The 20,755-nt window shown below is 39.4% G+C and overlaps 2 protein-coding genes across 2 annotated transcripts in view; one reads left to right on the forward strand and one right to left on the reverse strand.

The window, feature by feature from the left end:
- Positions 1-816: 816 nt before the first annotated feature.
- Positions 817-11,330, reverse strand: lipib (lipase, member Ib). The gene is made up of 10 exons (XM_061964958.1): positions 11,209-11,330; positions 6,950-7,335; positions 6,780-6,888; positions 4,940-5,041; positions 3,212-3,301; positions 2,976-3,143; positions 2,770-2,859; positions 2,585-2,693; positions 997-1,170; positions 817-919 (listed from the first exon to the last, which is right to left on the reverse strand). Exons 1-10 carry the CDS (start codon positions 11,258-11,260, stop codon positions 835-837), a joined length of 1,365 nt encoding a protein of 454 aa, XP_061820942.1. The 5' UTR covers positions 11,261-11,330; the 3' UTR covers positions 817-834.
- Positions 11,331-14,692: 3,362 nt separating this feature from the next.
- cip2a (cellular inhibitor of PP2A) overlaps positions 14,693-20,755 on the forward strand; it is a 41,086-nt gene continuing 35,023 nt past the window's right edge. The window contains exons 1-2 of the mRNA XM_061964957.1: positions 14,693-15,013; positions 20,109-20,256. Of these exons, the coding sequence (XP_061820941.1) occupies positions 14,912-15,013; positions 20,109-20,256 (250 nt within the window). The 5' untranslated portion in view covers positions 14,693-14,911. The remainder of the gene's footprint in view (positions 15,014-20,108; positions 20,257-20,755) is intronic.

Genomic DNA, 20,755 nt, shown 5'->3' on the forward strand with positions numbered 1-20,755 from the left:
CTTCATCTAAACAGGAATATATGAACTAGCAGTCGGCATCTAATGACAGCAGACATTGCACTGTAAGTGATGTTTTATGTTTGTTGGCTTTTGTGAGGTCTGCAGTGAGTAATAATCATTGATGTCGGAAAAAAGCGAACGTGATGCGTTTTATAAATGCGCTGTATGCTTAAATTGATGAAAATACTTATTTCCACCCATCCATCCATCCATTTTCTACCGCTTGACTGTTGCATCACATATATACTTACATCATGTATATAAAACCTTCATGTAAGTGTTTAGATGCTTTTTAAGGGCTTTATACGCAGAATAGGGCGACTCTAATAGGCTCCATTGTAAGCAGACTTTCGATCGCATTTATTTACTAGTTAGAATGCATAAAAGAAAGAAAATCCTATTTCTTTTTGTCTTGCATAAGGATTGTGAATGATAGACAACATTATAAAAAAGTTGATGTTCCCCTTTCGGCATTTCTTACATATTCCTTATTTTTGCACCTTCGTTTTAGGAGGTTATTAAGTGTTCTGTGTAATTTTAGAATGTTGTTTAAATTGTTTTCCATGCTTGTGTTGACATTTTCTTTCTGCCTTAATAGCAGGAAGTTACATTTTAAATACAAATATTTACATTTTATATATCCCTGGTCCTTAATTTTGATAGGTCCTAAAAATATAAATTATTGACTGATAGCGTGATTCTGTTTTACAGCCGTATCGCCCAGCCCTACTGTGTAGATTGTTTGGTCCACTGATGTGATCCACAATGTGACGTGACTTCCTGTTTCCATAGAAGTCTCTCGTGAGGGATGGCAAGGCAGCCAGGGGCGTGCAGTTAGAGGCGGGAGTCGCATGACAACGGCCTGAACGCCACCTCCGTGTTCTCCTCCATGATAATGTCAAAGCGACACATCAGCGGCCTAAAGGAAAACCCGAAACGTGAGCTTCACATTTGGCCGCCTTTCACAATAAAAGAGTGACACTGTGCCGTGCCGACCTTTCCGGGTGCTCCAGCGGCGTCAGTCGTATCCGCAGCAGTCTGATTTTGTAGCGCGGGCCGATCACGTTGCCGGTGTTGATGCGCAGGGAGATCTTGTGCACGTGCGGCAGGTCCTCGTCGAACTGGGCCAGGAGACGCGTGGACGTGTACTGCTCGAAGCGCAGGAGCTGACTGGCGAGGGAGGAGGGATGTCAGTTAAAAGTGTCAGCACTTCTGTTAAGATGACAACATTTACGTTATGTTCCTTAAGTCTTTTTATGCAACCCATAAAAAAAAATTTGCAACCCAAAAAATTGTTTTCAAACGAAAGTTGAAGGTGCAAAATGATTTGCAACAAAAAGTGATTTGTGAGAAAAACGATTTGTAAACAAAAATAACAATTTGCAACCAAAAAAAAGATTTATAACCATAAAAAAGATAATTTCAATAAACCATTTGCAACCCAAAAGACATGTTTTCAAACAACAAATTAGATTTTTAACCCTGAAAATATTTTTTTGTCAAAAACGATTTGCTGCCAAAAAATGGGCAACTAAAGAGTAGCAACCAAAAAAGTTTTTTAACCAAAAAAGTTATTGATAACCATTAAAATGATTTGCACCAAAAATGATTTATGATCAAAAAAGACTTGCAACTCAAACGATTTGCAATTCAAAAAACGATTTGCAATCCAAAAAGCAATTTGCAACCAAAAACAGTTTGCAACCAAAAACAATTTGTAACCAAAAAAACACTATTTGCAACCATAAAAAACTATTTGTAAACCTAACAATTTGCAAACAAAAAAAGATTTTCAGCCAAAAACGAATAGCCACCATAAAAAAAGATAAGTATAGCGAACAATTTTCAACCAAAATTAAAAATGTTAACCAACATAAACATTTTATAACTAAAATAAAAAAAATTTAACCAAAAAACGTGTGTGTATATATATATATATATGTGTGTGTGCGTGTATATATATGCATATGTATGTATATATATATGCATATGTATATATATGCATATGTAGGTATATATGTATGTGTATGTATATATGCATATGTATGTATATATATATATATATATATACGTATATGCATATGTATGTATATGTATATATGTATGTATACATATTTTTTTTTAAATGCATATGTATGTATATATATGCATATGTATGTATATATATATATATACACGTATATGCATATGTATGTATATATATATACACGTATATGCATATGTATGTATATATATATATATATGCATATGTATGTATGTATATGCATATGCATGTATATGTATGTAAATATGTATATGTTTGTATATATGTGTATGTATATATATTTAAATTAAAAAAAAAATAAAAAAAAAAAATATATATATATATAAATAAAAAAAATAATTTTCAACCTTACTTTTTTTTTGTTTGAAAATGGATAAAAAATGTCATTTCAAATCCATTTGTAAATATTTTTTGGAGTTGAAAGTACATTTTTTGTTTGGTTGCATAAATAGACACATTTCTCTCCATATTTAACTGGGATACATTCATTAGTCCTGGAGAGAAGAAGGAAATGGAGATAATTCCAAAATGGAGACTCACTGGTCTATCCGGGCCTCCGAGAAGGTCCTGCCACTGTGGAGGCGGATGTACACCACCCCCCAACGGAGGTACTGGTTCCATGTCACCATGTCCACCCTGTAGTTGAGCTCTGGCACACATGTAGAACACAAACTATATTTAAAAGACACTTTAATATGAGTTCAAGTCGAGGTCATGTGACTCACTCCTATAGGGAAGGGTGGCCGTGGTGCTGAAGAAGACTTTGGTCTGCCCCAAACGCAGGAGGCTTTCTCGCCATTGGCTGATGTCATAACCTGAGGGAAAGGATCAACCCATAAGGTACGAAACTAAGCATTTCTTAATTTCCCCTCGGGGATTAATAAAGTACTTCTAATTCTGATTGGGATTATACTTCCGGTCAAGGCCTCACCGAGCTGGGGGCAGGGGGCGGGCCTAAAGGCCTCGCACTGCATGCAGCGCCCGTCCAGGAAGTCGGCATAGGACGAGCACGGGTAGGCGGTCAGGCTGCAGGTGTGGTTGAGTGCGCACAGGTACAAAAGCATAGAACGCTGGTGGTCGCACACGAAGTAAGACTTTCCTGTCGGGTGGAGAAGAAGGTTCACGCTTCCGTCAACACCAAACAAGAATTAGTGTGCCAGTGTTTACCTGCAAATATGGTTTTGGGGCATCCTGGTTGATCTGCGCCACCGTTAGCGTAGAAGTCGATGTGACCGTGAGCGCCTCTTAGGCCGAAAGCTGCATCACATGAATTAGAGTGTGTGTAAATAATCACACTGAACAGTGTTGTCTATGTAGGGGTGTCTGATCCGAGCAAGTATCGAATGATATCAGCTTGCATGTCAAATATCCAATACAAGCAGTCCTGCAGCGTGTTTATTTCTGCAAAGCTGCACAGCAAGTTAATATCTAAATTTCCTCCAGTCATTTTAGTCAAGTCATTTACAAAAGGTGACGATAGAAGGGTATAGGCTACTTGCAGCTACACAACAGCTAAGCACACAAGCTAGACGTACGTATTAAGTGTCCTCTATTGAACAATATTGCAGGACATTTGTCAATATAAACAAGTATCAAATATTATTGTTGCATATTACTCACACATACAAAGTCTCCAAGGCAGAAGTGTATTAGAAAGTATCCAGTAACGAATGTGTCCGCATCATTCAACTTCAAAAGCATAAATCTGGTTTATGCTTTTCACACCTACCATTATTAGTAGAGATGTCCGATAATGGCTTTTTTGCCGATATTGTCCAACTCTTAATTACCGATTCCGATATCAACCGATACCAATAAATACTGTCGTGGAATTAACACATTATTATGCCTAATTTTGTTGTGGTGCCCCGCTGGATGCATTAAACAATGTAACAAGGTTTTCCAAAATAAATCCACTCAAGTTATGGAAAAAAAATGCCAACATGGCACTGCCATATTTATTATTGAAGTCACAAAGTGCATTCTTTTTTTTAACATGCCTCAAAACAGCAGCTTGGAATTTGGGACATGCTTTCCCTGAGAGAGCATGAGGAGGTTGAGGTGGGCCGGGTTGGGGGGGGGGGGTTTCGTAGGGGATATCGGGGGGTGTATATTGTAGCGTCCCGGAAGAGTTGATTGATTGATTGAGACTTTTATTAGTAGATTGCACAGTACAGTACATATTCTGTACAATTGACCACTAAATGGTAACACCCGAATACGTTTTTCAACTTGTTTAAGTCGGGGTCCACGTTAATCAATTCATGGTAGTTAGTGCTGCAAGGGGTTCTGGGTATTTGTTCTGTTGTGTTTATGTTGTGTTACGGTGCGGATGTTCTCCTGAAATGTGTTTGTCATTCTTGTTTGGTGTGGGTTCACAGTGTGACGCATATTTGTAACAGTGTTAAAGTTGTTTATACGGCCACCCTCAGTGTGACCTGTATGGATGTTGACCAAGTGAATGCAATGTGTGTGAGAAGCCGTAGATATTATGTGACTGGGCCAGCACGCAAAGGCAGTGCCTTTAAGGTTTATTGGCGCTCTGTTCTTCTCTGTACGTCAGTGTACACAGCGGCGTTTTAAAAAAGTCATACATTTGACTTTTTGAAACCGATACCGATAATTTTCGATATTACATTTTAAAGCATTTATCGGCCGATACTATCGGACCTCTCTAATTATTATTATAGGTATTAATAGTATTTTCATTCTTTTTTAGAACATTCCACACGACAAAATAAAATGATGCACGAGGATTTGGGCTGATATTGTATCATATTAACATCGGTATCGGTCAATAGCCAAGGCTCCAATATCGTATCGGAAGAGAAAGATCGGAACACCCCTCGTTGTGTGTGATTAGCATGTGCTAACAGATGTGCGTTCACAACTCACAGTTCATGTCGGTGTGCAGCACGTCAACAAACATGGCGTCCGAGGGGTCCAGCCTGTCGTCTGGGGTGGCGCTGTTGAAGAGGGGCCCTGCCGGGTCCAAACCTGGACCACAAACAGAGGAGATAATCCTACAGAGTTGGCGCAAGTTACTTCCAAAATTACGAGTTAATGCTTTTCACTAAACGAGTAGCACATTTAATACACTGACAGCTGTTAGCATGACAACAATGCAAACTATTCAATTATTCTAACGTTTGTCACGTGAGTTTAAAGGGTCAGAATGAAATAGATACATCTTTAAATAATTACTTAAATGGGTCACTCATTGATAAAAATTGGAATTAAATAAATCAATGTGCCATTCATTTATTTTTAACTGATTTATTTCACTATGTAAATAATTAGTTCCAAATATGATTGATTATTTATTGATTTTTTTTTACAATTTAATGATATACTTAACTGTTTTCATGAACATGTATTTCATTATTTCATGTTTTAATTATTTTGCAATTTAATGATATATTTTATTATTTTCATGAACCATTTAATTCATGATTTAATAATTGTATTCACTATTTTGATGAACCACATATTCCACTATTGAATTATTTCATGTTTTATTATTTTATGTTTGAATTGTTAATTATTAGTTCAATTATTTTCATGAACCGCAAATTTCACGATTAAATTATTTCATGTTTTATTATTTTATGATTTAATTGTTAATTATTAGATTAATTATTTTCATGAAACATTTATTTTACGATTGAATTATTCTATCTTTTAATTGTTCGACAATATAATTATATATTTAATTATTTTGATGAACCATTTAATTCATGATTTAATTATTTTTTTCACTATTTATTTTGATGAACCACATATTTCATGATTAAATTATTTCATGTTTTATTATTTAATTGTTAATTAGATTAATTATTTTCATGAAACATTTATTTTACCATTGAATTATTTTATCTTTTAAGTTATTATTTGACAATATAATTATATATTTAATTATTTTCATGAACCATTTAATTCATAATTTAATAATTTTTTTTCACTATTTATTTATTTTGATGAACCACATATTTCACGATTAAATTATTTCATGTTTTATTATTTCATGGTTTAATCATTAGTTTAATTATTTTCATGAAACATGTATTTTTTTATTTAATTAGTTTGTTTTAAGTAATTCTTTGACAATATAATTATATATTAAATTATTTTCATGAACCATTTAATTCATGATCTCATTATTTTTTTCACTATTTCACTATTTATTTATTTTGATGAACCACATATTTCATGATTAAATTATTTCATGTTTTATTATTTTATGATTTAATTGTTAATTATTAGATTAATTATTTTCATGTAACATTTATTTTACCATTGAATTATTTTATCTTTTAAGTAATTCTTTGACAATATAATTATATATGTAATTATTTTGATGAACCATTTAATTCATGATTTAATTGTTTCTTTCCCTATTTATTTATTTTGATGAACCACATATTTCACGATTAAATTATTTCATGTTTTATTATTTCATGATTTATTATTAGTTACATTTTTTTCATGAAACATGTATTTTTTAATTTAATTATTTTATGTTTTAAATATTTATTTAACAATATGAATATTTAATATTTATTTAAAAAAAATCAAATGAACCTGTGGCCAGCTGTCAACAATAAAACAGGAAGTCTGGACTTAAACAGAAAGCACAGCTGGAGGAGTAATACTGATTTTCGTCAGAGTGTTTTCTTACACTCCACTGATCAGGTGGATTATTTCTGGTCGATTTCTTTTTTTCTTTTTTTGTTACCTGTGATCCGTCCAATCTTTCCCTTCAGGTTGGCGCCAACATAGCCGGCCAGGTGAGCCCCCAAACTGACCCCGATGAGGTGAAGTGAGCTCAGCGAGGCTCCTTCCTCCTGAGGACACATTTCGTCTTTACTCCTACGAGCTCCCCCTCGCTGACAAGTCAGCACGCACCTGCATGTTCCTGATGAACCCTGTCAGGTTGGAGGCCGCGTCCCTGGTGTAGGCCACGGCGGCTATGTAGTTGAGGTTGGCGGCCCCCCGGTTCCAGTCCACCACGATCACGTTCATGTCCTCCTGCTCGACCAGCAGGCGCACGAGGTGGTCGATCCAGATGGGCGGCGCCCCGGTGGGGCGGTAGCCGTGGATGACGAAGGCGGTGGGGCGGGAGAGGTTGAAGAGCGGCTGCGAGGGGAAGAGGTGGTGGTGGAGCTCGCGGCCGCAGCCCAGGTTGGAGCGCGTGTAGAGGAGCAGGCGCACGTACAAGCTGGTGCCCATGAAGCAGTGGGACAGGTTCAGGTCGGTGAAGTTGTCGCAGTGGTCGCCCGCGTCCTCCCAGCCTAGACCAGGAATTTCAACAAAAATTCAAAAACAAATAGTCTTGATGTTTTACTCCTTTTATACCGAACATAACTAAAAGTAGACACTATGGCAGAAAAAGCACATACTCAAAGCTAATTGTCAAATTACTCTGTTTCAATTCATTATAACCAGTGTTGGGACTAATGCATTACAAAGTAACGCGTTACTGTAACGCCGTTGCTTTCGGCGGTAACTAGTAATCTAACGCGTTATTTTTTATATTCAGTAACTCAGTTACCGTTACTACATGATGCGTTGCTGCGTTATTTTACGTTATTTTTTTATGTAGTATCGGCTAGAAACGGAGAAGATCAGAGTGTGTTTTATTGGAGAGCTGCAGAAGAGGCGACAGAGATGAGGCGCGCTTTGTGTGTGTGTATGTGTGTGTGTGGGAGGGGGCGTGTCTGTGTTTACTAACAAGACATGGCGAAGCCCGAAGCCGAGTTTCTTAACATGGAGATATTCTCACTACTTTTCTTTTGTCGAGCACAAAGAAAAGAACATTTTAGTTAAATGTAAGTTGTGTCTTGGATCAAAGATCCTATCCTAGCAATTCAAATCTGCTGAAACATCTACAAAAGCAACATGCTTCGACGAAGCTAGTAAAGAGAGACACACTTCACCTCCTAAGCAACAGCGGCTGGATTTTAACGAGGCACTGCTAGCCAGGACAACATTGATAGAGCCATTGCAGCACTGAAAGTACACACTCTGTCAATTCTCTTATATACTCTTTCATTTTAGACTTCTAGAGTGTTTGATTGTCACATCACTCTAAATGTATAGACTATAAAGTTCACAAACATAAAGAGGGATGCTAGTGGGCCAGGCCAATCTTTCCTTATCTCTAAACTAAACCTGGGGAAATGTGTAGAGTTTTCTGGGCTTCAGACATTATTTTATTTCAGAATTCCTTGAGAGAAAGAAACACCTGGTTAGGCTTTGTGTATGTAGTGTGTGCCTTCCTTGGTTTACAGCTATGTTGTTATGCTGTTTGTTACTTATGTATGTTATGTTGCAGCTATTTAAAATAGTTTTGTCAATTTGTTCTGGCCTGAAACAAATTGGCCCTTTGAAACATATATTTGTCTTTGTGTGTTGTCTGTAGACCACATTGCTTAGCAGAGTTCAGTGATGCAAATGCATCACTGAACTCGACTGCTGCTATGAAGCGCTGCCAGCTGTCCATCACCCTGAAGGGGAATCAAGCGGTCGGGAAGGTGTGTGTGTGTGTGTGTGTGTGTGTGTGTGTGTGTGTGTGTGTGTGTGTGTGTGTGTGTGTGTGTGTGTGTGTGTGTGTGTGTGTGTGTGTGTGTGTGTGTGTGTGTGCGTGTGTGTGCGCGCGCCCATTGTCTTAGGTGTGTTGAGGTAGTGTCCATAGGCCTGGGGCTGTTCTGCATGCAACCAAAAGTTTGACTCCAGGTGTCGTTGAGGAGGGAGGGAGCTCAAAAGCGTCCATCATTGAGGGGTCCTCGGGGGATGTTGCCAGAACAGCCTGCTCCTGTTGTTGCAGCGTCAAGGCCATTCAAGGGAGTCAAATCGTAGATTAGGATTTTTGTTTTTCCGCGAGCAGACATTACAATCGCTTGTCTGTTCTATTCGTCCATGTCTGATGTTTAGATTTGGAGGACAGCACAAAGAAAGAGGCTTCAAAAAAGTGTAGACAAGACAAAACAAAGAGAGCAAGCAGGGAGAAGAATGGAGCGCAAACAATGCGACCGCCCTCACCAGAGGCAAGACAGAAAGGATAATAATGTCCACAAAGTTCCGTGAGCAGGTTGTGTTATGTGAGACCATGTCTGTTTACATTTTGTGTTAGTTGGACTTTTTTTTTTTTTGCAACATGCCTGGGGAAGGTTGTTTGCATTGGGTCATATAAGTAAAGGCTGTGCATACTTCCGTTCAGAGTATAATTAAATTGTACTACCTATGTTGGCCACTAGATATTGACAGCGTCAAAATTGTCAGACAATTAAAATTAATTCAGTCTCCCTGCGGGGCCCCTGAGTTAGACCAAAGATTTAGGCGGCACAAACGAATGCGACAAGTTTGGGAACATTTGGACATGCATGGGGTCTCGATATGATTAATTAATCACACAATAACATAAAACTATAAAATGTTCAAATCTATAATAGACAAAACATGTTTGCAACACAATCGATGGGGACAAGTTTGGTGGGATTTAGGCATGGTTTTGAATAATAACACGTTAACATAAAAAACATAAAATGTTAACTTAAACCGTAATAGCACAAACCAAAATGTTTACAACGCAAATAATTGGCACAAGTTTTTGGAGATTTTGACACAGTTGAGGGTCTAGTTGTGATTAATACCACGTTAATTACGATATAATACAATATCCATCCATCCATTTTCTACCGCTTGTTCCCTTCGGGGTGGCGGGGGGCGCTGGAGCCTATCTCAGCTACAATCGGGCGGAAGGCGGGGTACACCCTGGACAAGTCGCCACCTCATCGCAAGGCCAACACAGATAGACAACATTCACACTCACATTCACACACTAGGGCCAATTTAGTGTTGATAGTACAAATATAAAAACAACAAATATTACAATAGTTTGACCAAAAATGGTTGCAGCACAAACGACTGGGAATTGTTTGGGGAGGTTTTGACAAGGTGGAGGGGCTGGTTATCCATCCATCCATCCATCCATCCATCTTCTTCCGCTCATCCGAGGTCGGGTGGCGGGGGCAGCAGCCTAAGCAGGGAAGCCCAGACTTTCCTCTCCCCAGCCACTTCGTCCAGCTCTTCTCGGGGGAATCCCGAGGCGTTCCCAGGCCAGCCGGGAGACAGTCTTCCCAAAGTGTCCTGGGTCTTCCCCGTAGCCTTCTACCGGTTGGATGTGCCCTAAACACCTCCCTAGGGAGGCGTTGGGGTGACATCCTGACCGGATGCCTGAACCACCTCATCTGGCTCCTCTCCATGTGGAGGAGCAGCGGCTTTACTTTGAGCTCCCCCCGGATGGCAGAGCTTCTCACCCTATCTATAAGGGAGAGCCCCGCCACCCGGCGGAGGAAACTCATTTCGGCCGCTTGTACCCGTGATCTTGTCCTTTCAGTCATAACCCAAAGCTCATGACCATAGGTGAGGATGGGAACGTAGATCGACCGGTAAATTGAGAGCTTTGCCTTCCGGCTCAGCTCCTTCTTCACCACAACGGATCGACACAGCGTCCACATTACTGAAGACGCCGCACCGATCCGCCTGTCGATCTCACCATCCACTCTTCCCTCACTCGTGAACAAGACTCCCAGGTACTTGAACTCCTCCATTTGGGGCTGGTTATAAATCTTAAAATGTTAATAACTTAAAAAAATACTAGTTAGGGCGTCACTAATCTGAAAATTTACTTTGGGAATAACCTAAAAACTGTATAATGGCACAAACAAAAACATTTTTCAGCACAAACGATTGGAACAAGTTTGGGAAGATTTGGACAATTTTTCAGGGAGGACCCAACTTCACACAGTTATATTATTTTGAAATTCCTATGGGGACTGAATAATACTGAATTTTTTAAAACTTGTTTTCCTCCACATGTGGATATGCTAACGAAGGAACAAAAAGGCAAAGTTCCAGTGCAAAGTACGTTCAATGGGACACAGGAGGACCTCGGTTACGACACTGCCCTCAATCGGATCAGACTGCTATAAAAAACACCGCATGCCGTCTCCTCGGACTCCGCCCTCAACCTGAGAGGTGATTACCGCTGTCAATCAACGCAGGAGGGCGGGACACTATACATTGTGACGTCATTCTGATAATATCTTGCGTGTTTTTAGCGAGGATGAGGAGTTGAGAAGTGTCATCTTGGCGCGTCTTACCTTGGCCGAGCGCCAGGAGTGCCAGCAGACCCAAGTGTCTGCAGGACAGCATCCTTCAGAGTCTCCCAGGGAGTGACGGCGAGCGGCGCCGGGCGGGAGGCAAGGCAGGATCCTTGTGGGAGGAGCTAACTTGGGAAGTCCCAGTGGAAGGCAGCCACTTGCACCCCGAGGCCCTGCACGCCCCAGGTGGTAGATGTAGGTATGACACGCCAGGGTTTTGTGGCTTGTGGGGCCACAAAAGTGCCAAACTGGAGTCCTGATAGGGAAGTAGGACTCAGGAGAACGGGCCTGGTGGTCCTGATTAGTGGCTGTGAGGGTTATTAATAGCTTCCAAACGCGGCCTCGCCCTTCTGGAACCGGCAGCGACACATGTAATTTAGCCCGCCGCCTGCTGTGACTTCATCAAAGCGTTTGCACGCACGGCACCAGGAAGTCAACAGTCTTCAGCTCTTCCTGATGATTGACGCGTTTGTGCAAAACTTGTGGAGAGCCAGGTAACTGGTCAGTGAAGGGTCACAATGTTCTGCCTAAGAGCTTATTTGTGCAAGCCACGCCCCCCCTCCAGTCACATGACTTGGCAAAGATGGCAGAGCAGCGTGGAAGATTAGAACACAGGAGCCACGTCTGAGCTTGTTTTGAACGGAAGCTTTATTGACGACTGACACGCTTAAAAAAACTGGTCCTTTTCAAAATAAAGGCAAGAAACTATTATGTGTACAGGAGGCAGACGGCACAGACAGGAGTGACGTCGTATAAGCTCTATTTATTTATATATTTACACTATACCGTATTTTTCGGACTATAAGTCGTAGTTTTTTTGTGTGACTTATGTGTGAAATTACCGTCAAATATCAAATAATATTATTTAGCTCATTCACGTAAGAGACTAGACGTATAAGATTTCATGGGATTTAGCGATTAGGAGTGACAGATTGTTTGGTAAACGTATAGCATGTTCTATATGTTATAGTTATTTGAATGACTCTTACCATAATATGTTACGTTAACATACCAGTTGGTTATTTATGCCTCATATAACGTACACTTATTCAGCCTGTTGTTCACTATTCTTTACTTATTTTAAATTGCCTTTCAAATGTCTATTCTTGCTGTTGGCTTTTATCAAATACATTTCCCCCAAAAATGCGACTTATACTCCAGTGCGACTTATATGTTTTTTTCCCTTCATTATTATGCATTTTCGGCCGGTGCGACTTATACTCCGAAAAATACGGTATATATAAATAATAAATGAAGTGTGTGTACTAATCCAAAATGTGTGTGAATTAACTGGAGAGTGTTACCGGGAGTGTTGAGCGAAAGGTGCAGAAGTCCAAGGGGGGGCAACACAAGCTCGGAGATCCGTGAGACAGACGTGAGGTCGAGGGGAGGTCGAGATCCAAATGGGGCAGCCAGAGAACAAGAGGGGAACACAGGGAGACGAGACACACAGCTCGTCACGCGGGAACAAAGGTTTGCTGCTGACAAGGGGGACACAAGACCCAATCAACAAGGCGGGGAAGAAACACAAAGAGAATAAATAAATAATAAATGATAAATGGGTTGTACTTGTATAGTGCTTTTCTACCTTCAAGGTACTCAAAGCGCTTTGACACTACTTCCACATTTACCCATTCACACACACATTCACACACTGATGGAGGGAGCTGCCATGCAAGGCGCTAACCAGCACCCATCAGGAGCAAGGGTGAAGTGTCTTGCTCAGGACACAACGGACATGACGAGGTTGGTACTAGATGGGGATTGAACCAGGGACCCTCGGGTCACGCACGGCCATTCTTCCACTGCGCCACGCCGTCCCCTGACATGATCCTCAGGTCTACTTTGTGGGTGATGTCCAGCCAGGGGATGAACCAGAAGACGCCTGCAGGGCAAAGGTCAAGCGGAATGATAGGATATTGCCCTTTAGCTACAAATGCTACCGGGTCCTCTGGCTGGTTTGGTAACGACACGACCCACCCTGAAAATGACGGCACGCTCATAATGTTGAACCACCTGAAACACAAAGCGGATGTTTTTGTTTAAATAATTCATCAATTTTAACTAACTCTGTTTAAAACATGTTTTGGTGCGATACCACCTTGCCGCACATCCATGCACTGACAGGGAACGTGAGGAGGATACATGCCAAAGACAGAAACGTCAACAAGAGTTCCAAAACCCCAGCGGGCCGCACGTCCGCCTCCCTGCACTTCACTAATTTCTAGAAAACTGACAAATACCAACCCAAAATGCCAATTTTGTTCCTCCTGGCTGGCATTGATTCCCCGGAACAGAAAAACGACAAAGTTTTGCTCTTATTTCTTGCTTAGCAACATGGCCACGCCCCCATGGCAACATATGAGTTATCTTACATCGACAGGAGCCCAAACATTAGAGTGTCCGCCCTGAGATCGGTAGGTTGTGAGTTCAAACCCCGGCCAAGTCATACCAAAGACTATAAAAATGGGACCCATTACCTCCCTGCTTGGCACTCAGCATCAAGGGTTGGAATTGGGGGTTAAATCACCAAAAATGATTCCCGGACGTGGCCACCGCTGCTGCTCACTGCTCCCCTCACCTCCCAGGGGGGGATCAAGGGGGATGGGTCAAGTGCACAGAATAATTTCGCCACACCTAGTGTGTGTGTGTGACAATCATGGGTACTTTAACTTTAACATACTTGCTATTAAAACTAATTGAAATCTCTTAATTCTGCATCGGCACTGTTTTTGAAAACTGTAGTGCCATGTATGTTTATAAATAAAGTTTTTTATGAAACAAAACAAAACAGGAACCCAACACATGCGCTCCACAATAAATCCGAATAAGTTGTATGTCAACATTACTGCTTACTAAACGTACCCCGGTGTTGATAGTTTCACTTTCAGTTGGTAATATTCTTGACGTCCTTGCTCGAAATTGAAATTAATATAATTTGAAGGTGGGGTAATAAAAACAACGTCATGCTTTACGATGTTATTGACTTTTTAACGATGTGGTGGTCATTGTTGTGTAACTCCATTACCCAGACGTCTTAGCGGAACAGACCGGAAGACGGTTTTTCCACGCGTGTTTTCTCAATAAGGTCTAAAGTTAAAGTCACAAATCATAAAGTATATCTTTTAAACTATTATTTATGGGTCAAAAGTTGACATTTTAATTTAAGTGTCATTTATTGCGCGTGCATTTTATGGCGTCACCTCGCTCAGTCCATCTAAAAAGGGGAGTGGGTTAACTCATTTTTTAACTCATCCAAGTATTATAAAACAAACTCATGACTATCACCTTAAAACCGATTAAAAGATAGGATATTACTTTTGTATGAAATAAATATGGCTATACTGTCCTAAAACTAACAGTTATGGACCCTTTAGTCAACTAGCACATATTACGACAACCGTTGACCCCTCTTCCCCTCTGACTTGGTTTGTTCCATTTTTCCGTTTAAAACTGCGCGGGAGGAAGTCGCCGCCGTGTTGCCGGAAGTAGATGCATTTTCAAAAGCAGTGAAAAACTAGCAAACTGTAATAAATATTTCTTGTTTTTATTTGGGCTCGTCGTCGAATAGCGCCGGGAGTTTTAAACACCCCATGTGACATTGAACGGACTTATTTTTTTACCTTATTTTTTACTTTGACGTCGGCCATTTGAGACACGTTTAACGTATTAATAGCGACATAGGTGGGCGAAGTTGTTGGGAATGGACGTGACGACATGTTTAAAGTCGCTTCTTCTCGCCTTGCAGCAATATGGAGGCGACAGGAGCGCTCACAACACTGCACAGCTCCTCAAACAAGTGGAGGTAAACATTTGCTCACTGTGAAGGACCGCTCCTTTCTGATTGATTGATTGATTGATTGAAACTTGTATTAGTAGATTGCACAGTACAGTACATATTCCGTACAATTGACCACTAAATGGTAACACCCCAATAAGTTTTTCAACTTGTTTAAGTCGGGGTCCACGTTAATCAATTGTGAGAGCCCTTCAACAATCTGTCTCGTTAATATCGTTTTTTTTAAATAACTTTATATGATAACATCTAGATCAGAATCATTTAAATAAATATTACTTTATTACACGTGTGTCAAACTCAAGGCCCGGGGGCCAGATCTGGCCCACCACATCATTTTATGGGGCCTGCAAAAGCCTGGGAAAGTGTGTTAATAAAATACTTACCGTATTTTTCGGACTATAAGTCGCAGTATTTTTCATAGTTTGGCCGGGGGTGCGGCTTATACTCAGGAGCAACTTATGTGTGAAATGATTAACACATTAGCGTAAAATATCAAATAATATCATTTAGCTCATTCACGTAAGAGACTAGACCAGTGGTTCTTAACCTTGTTGGAGGTACCGAACCCCACCAGTTTCATATGCGCATTCACCGAACCCTTTAGTGAAAAAAAAATGTTTTTTTTTTTTTCAAATTCAAGACAACGTTTTTTGTTTTTGGTAACACTTTAGTATGGAGAACATATTCTAAGTAACAAAGACTTAATTTAGAATTATTTGGACACTAGAATTTAGAGTTATTTGGTTAGGGTTAGGGTTAAAATAAGGCCATGCCAAATAAGGCATTAATAAGCACTTAATAATGACTAGTTAAGAGCCAATATGTTACTAATTTGCATTTTAATAAGCAACTAATTAATGGTGAATATGTTCCCCATACTAAAGTGTTACCATGTTTTTTTACTGGTGCACAAAATGAAGCGTGCATGAACATCACCTTGTTCAAAGAACAAAACTAACACAGTGCATAAACTCACAACAAATTACACACCTGCAAATCAGTCTGACTTCTGCTGTTGCCGTATCCGTAATACGCCGATAGGGAGAAGTTTTTATTTACACGATGAGTCGGGTGTGTTTTGACCTCCAGACTCACCGAATCCCTAGGGTTCGATCGAACCCAAGTTAAGAACCACTGGACTAGACGTATAAGATTTCTTGGGATTTAGCGATTAGGAGTGACAGATTGTTTGGTAAACGTATAGCATGTTCTATATGTTATAGTTATTTGAATGACTCTTACCATAATATGTTACGTTAACATACCAGTTGGTTATTTATGCCTCATATAACGTACACTTATTCAGCCTGTTGTTCACTATTCTTTATTTATTTTAAATTGCCTTACAAATGTCTATTCTTGGTGTTGGCTTTTATCAAATACATTTCCCCCAAAAATGCGACTTATACTCCAGTGCGACTTATATATGTTTTTTTCCCCTTCTTTATTATGCATTTTTGGCCGGTGCGACTTATACTCCGGAGCGATTTATACTCCGAAAAATACGGTATTTGGATTTTGACAGGGGAAAAATGCTAATATTTTAAACGTTATCTAATCATGCCAAATATTACATTATTATATAGTGTATTACACAAATATGTTAATAAAGATCTAATAAAATCTACCGTATTTTTCGGAGTATAAGTCGCACCGGAGTATAAGTCGCACCTGTTGAAAATGCATAATAAAGAAGGGAAAAAAACATATATAAGTCGCACTGGAGTATAAGTCGCATTTTTTGGGGAAATGTATTTGATAAAAGCCAACACCAAGAATAGACATTTGAAAGGCAATTTAAAATAAATAAAGAATAGTGAACAACAGGCTGAATAAGTGTACGTTATATGAGGCATAAATAACCAACTAGTATGTTAACGTAACATATTATGGTAAGAGTCATTCAAATAACTATAACATATAGAACATGCTATACGTTTACCAAACAATCTGTCACTCCTAATCGCTAAATCCCATGAAATCTTATACGTCTAGTCTCTTATGTAAATGAGCTAAATAATATTATTTGATATTTTACGGTAATGTGTTAATAATTTCACACATAAGTCGCTCCTGAGTATAAGTCGCACCCCTGGCCAAACTATGAAAAAAACTGCGACTTATAGTCCCCAAAATACGGTAATAATCGAGTGCATAGGCAATGGTGTAATAATATGAGGTACACATTTATATCAATGCTGTCAAATTATATACATTTTTTAAAAATCAGATCAATTACAATTATGATTAATCACAGGTTATTGCCCACATGCATCATTTTAATTACCGTATTTCCCGCACTATAAGGCGCACCTAAAAACCTCCAATTTTCTCAAAAGCTGCCAGTGCGCTTTATAATCCGGTGCGCCTTATATATGGACCAATATTGAGCCACAACAGGTCTCGCAACTACGGGATGCATAACGTAACCCCAGCCTCTACTGTAGCGTCTATTCTATGCGCCTTATAATGCGGTGCGCCTTATATATGAACAAAGTTTAAAAATAGGCCATTCATTGAATGTGCGCCTGATAATCCGGTGCGCCTTATAGTGCGGAAAATACGGTAATTTGAAAAAAGCGGCCCTCTGAAGGCAGCCATTACTGCGATGTGGCCCTCAATGAAAACGAGTTTGACACCCCTGCTTTATTAGTTGGAATTATTCTGAAATATTGGCTATCATTGTATATTTTGTTGTGTTTTCATTGTAAACATTCCATAACGGGGTGCCATATTTCCATGCTTTGGCAGTGACATCACTAGTTTTGAATTTTCCCTTGTGTAGCGTTTTAGTTATGATTTGAGTCTATTTCCTAATCCTACCCCTTTTCAACAATATAGAAAAAAGACACAAATAATAAGTGCATTATTGTATACAAAAAGTATAAATAAAACTTGAAACATAATAAAAATGTGAGTACAAAATTGTACTACCATAACTGGTATTTGTACACTTGAACTACGACCTTTACGATAATGAACCGGAAAGTCAATCCCAACAGAAATAAATACAATGTAAAAGTAATATTGTTTAAAAAATATATACAGTACACGACAAATGTTTGGAAACACCTTCTTATTCAATGGGTTTTCTTTATTTTCATGACTATTTACATTGTAGATTGTCACTGAAGGCATCAAAACTGTGAATGGAGTTGTGTACTTAACAAAAAAAGGAGAAATAACTGAAAACATGTTTTGTATTCTAGTTTCTTCAAAGTAGCCTCACTTTACTGTTTTGCACACTAAAGTTAAAGTTAAAGTACCCATGATTGTCACACACAAACTGGGTGTGGCGAAACTATTCTCTGCATTTGACCCATCACCCTTGATCACTCCCTGGGAGGTGAGGGGAGCAGTGAGCAGCAACGGTGGCCGCGCCCGGAAATCATTTTTGGTGATTTAACCCCCAATTCCAACCCTTGATGCTGAGTGTCAAGCAGGGAGGTAATGGGTCCCATTGTTATAGTCTCTGGTATGACTCGGCCAGGGTTTGAACTCACGACCTACCGATCTCAGGGCGGACATTCTAACCACAAGGCCATTGAGTTGGCACTCTTGGCATTTTCTTGATGAGTTTTAAGAGGTAGTCACCTCGAGGGTTTTCACTTCACAGGTGTCATAGTTTTGATGCCTTCAGTGACAATGTACAATGTAAATAGTCATTAAAATAAAGAAAACATATTAAAATGAGAAGGTGTGTCCAAACTGTTGGCCTGTACTGTATATTATTTGTATTTTTTAATATATTAGGGAGGGGAAATCCAAATGCTGCCAATTTTCTTTGAACTCTGACTCATTTTCTAGTGTAGTTGCTAGTTGGTTGGCACGCACGTTAAGAGTGGGCCATTGTCAAATCTAAATTTGTATGTGCAGAAAAAAAAACGGTTCACAACCGGGAATCGGTTAGCATTGTTCACTTAAAACAGGTGTTCATAGGACTTGATTCGTTTGCCAACGTCACATTTCTGCATACTTGCCAACCTTGAGACCTCCGATTTCGGGAGGTGGGGGGTGTGGCGGGGCGTGGTTAAGAGAGGAGGAGTATATTGACAGCTAGAATTCACCAAGTCAAGTATCACACACACACACACACACACACACACACATACATATATATCCTGAAAATATGCAAACAAAACTGTGTTTAGATAATTGATACTTCAAACTTGCATAAATAAATATTAAGGAATATAACATAACTTGGCTTCTGAGAGCTTCAAAATGTAATGAATAAAATGCTAAAGTTGTTGATAAACAAGCAATTATATTAATAATTAAATGTGGTCATTTTAAATGAATTATTATGATAATTTAAAATTAATTATTTCAAATATGTTTATTTTAATGTATAATTATATGGCTGTATGTAATAAGGAGTCAGAAAAAAATTACAAACAAAAATACAATTAATTTTGATGTATTTAGCAAAATATAGTAAACATTTATTTATTTTTTAAATTAATAAATATATTTTTAGGTAAGATAAACATAATAATACCATTTATCTCTAGTCTGGATGATTTAGTTCTTGTCACCCTGTTGTCCTCCCGTCTTGGATAAAGGCTGTCCTCACTCAGGTCCGCATGGAGCTGGAGGGGGCGTGGCCTCCAGCTCCGGCTGAAAATCGGGAGATTTTCGGGAGAATATTTGTCCCGGGAGGTTTTCGGGTGAGGCGCTGAATTTCGGGAGTCTCCCGGAAAATCCGGGAGGGTTGGCAAGTATGCATTTCTGTATACTACCGATTTTGTCATTGATCTGATACCAAGTAAACACAGGGCCTCAAATACCTCTCCCATTTACATGATCGAATGAATTTATTGATTTTTAACTCATACATTGTATATTTGAATGCTACAATCGATTCACGGCAAGTGGTGGTGCCTGTTTAACCGTGAAATACTGTAGATAACACCAAGGTCACAGAGGTCGGAGGTCTAACACTGACTATAAAAAAAGAGTTGGAAAAAGTCAGACACATTGGTGAATGATACATTTGAAATTGATAACCGCCTGCTGAGTCTTGATTAAAAACCACAACAAAAACAGTAATTGCTGACGATGGTCTTCCTCATCAGTGTGAATGTTGTCATGTTTGCAGGAGGTCTCTGCCCCCAAGTGCGACCAGCTGCTGTCCTCGGGCCAGCTTTTACCCATCGAGTGCGTCCGTGGCCTGGTGGAGCTGACGGGCAACCCAAACACTTGCCCCGCCTTGGCAAGCGCCATCATCTCCTTGCTGGCGCAGCTGGGTACGGTCTGCCAGTGTCTCATGTAACTGATCTAGAGATGGGAATGATGGCTCTTTGAAAGGAGATGAATCTCACAGTTACTTTCAACAAGCTTGTTATTATCACGTTTTTTTTTAGCAACAAAATAATCACTGGTAGCTGTTATTGGACAGGATGTAATTCAGTATGATTTAAATTTACACAAACATTACTGTATTTGTAAGAATTATTCTAAAATATTGGCAATATACAGTACAGGTCCAAAAGTTTGGACATACCTTCTCTTCATTCAATGCGTTTTCTTTATTTTCATGACTATTTACATTGTAGATTGTCACATCAAAACTAAGAATGAACACATGTGGGGTTATGTACTTAACAAAAAAAGGTGAAATAACTGAAAACATGTTTTGTATTCCAGTTTCTTCATAATAGCCACCTTTTGCTCTGAGTACTGCTTTGCACACTCTTGGCATTCTCTCCATGAGCTTCAAGAGGTAGTCACCTGAAATGGTTTTCA

The sequence above is a fragment of the Nerophis lumbriciformis genome, linkage group LG07 (assembly GCF_033978685.3).
Source record: "Nerophis lumbriciformis linkage group LG07, RoL_Nlum_v2.1, whole genome shotgun sequence".
Taxonomy (NCBI): domain Eukaryota; kingdom Metazoa; phylum Chordata; class Actinopteri; order Syngnathiformes; family Syngnathidae; genus Nerophis; species Nerophis lumbriciformis.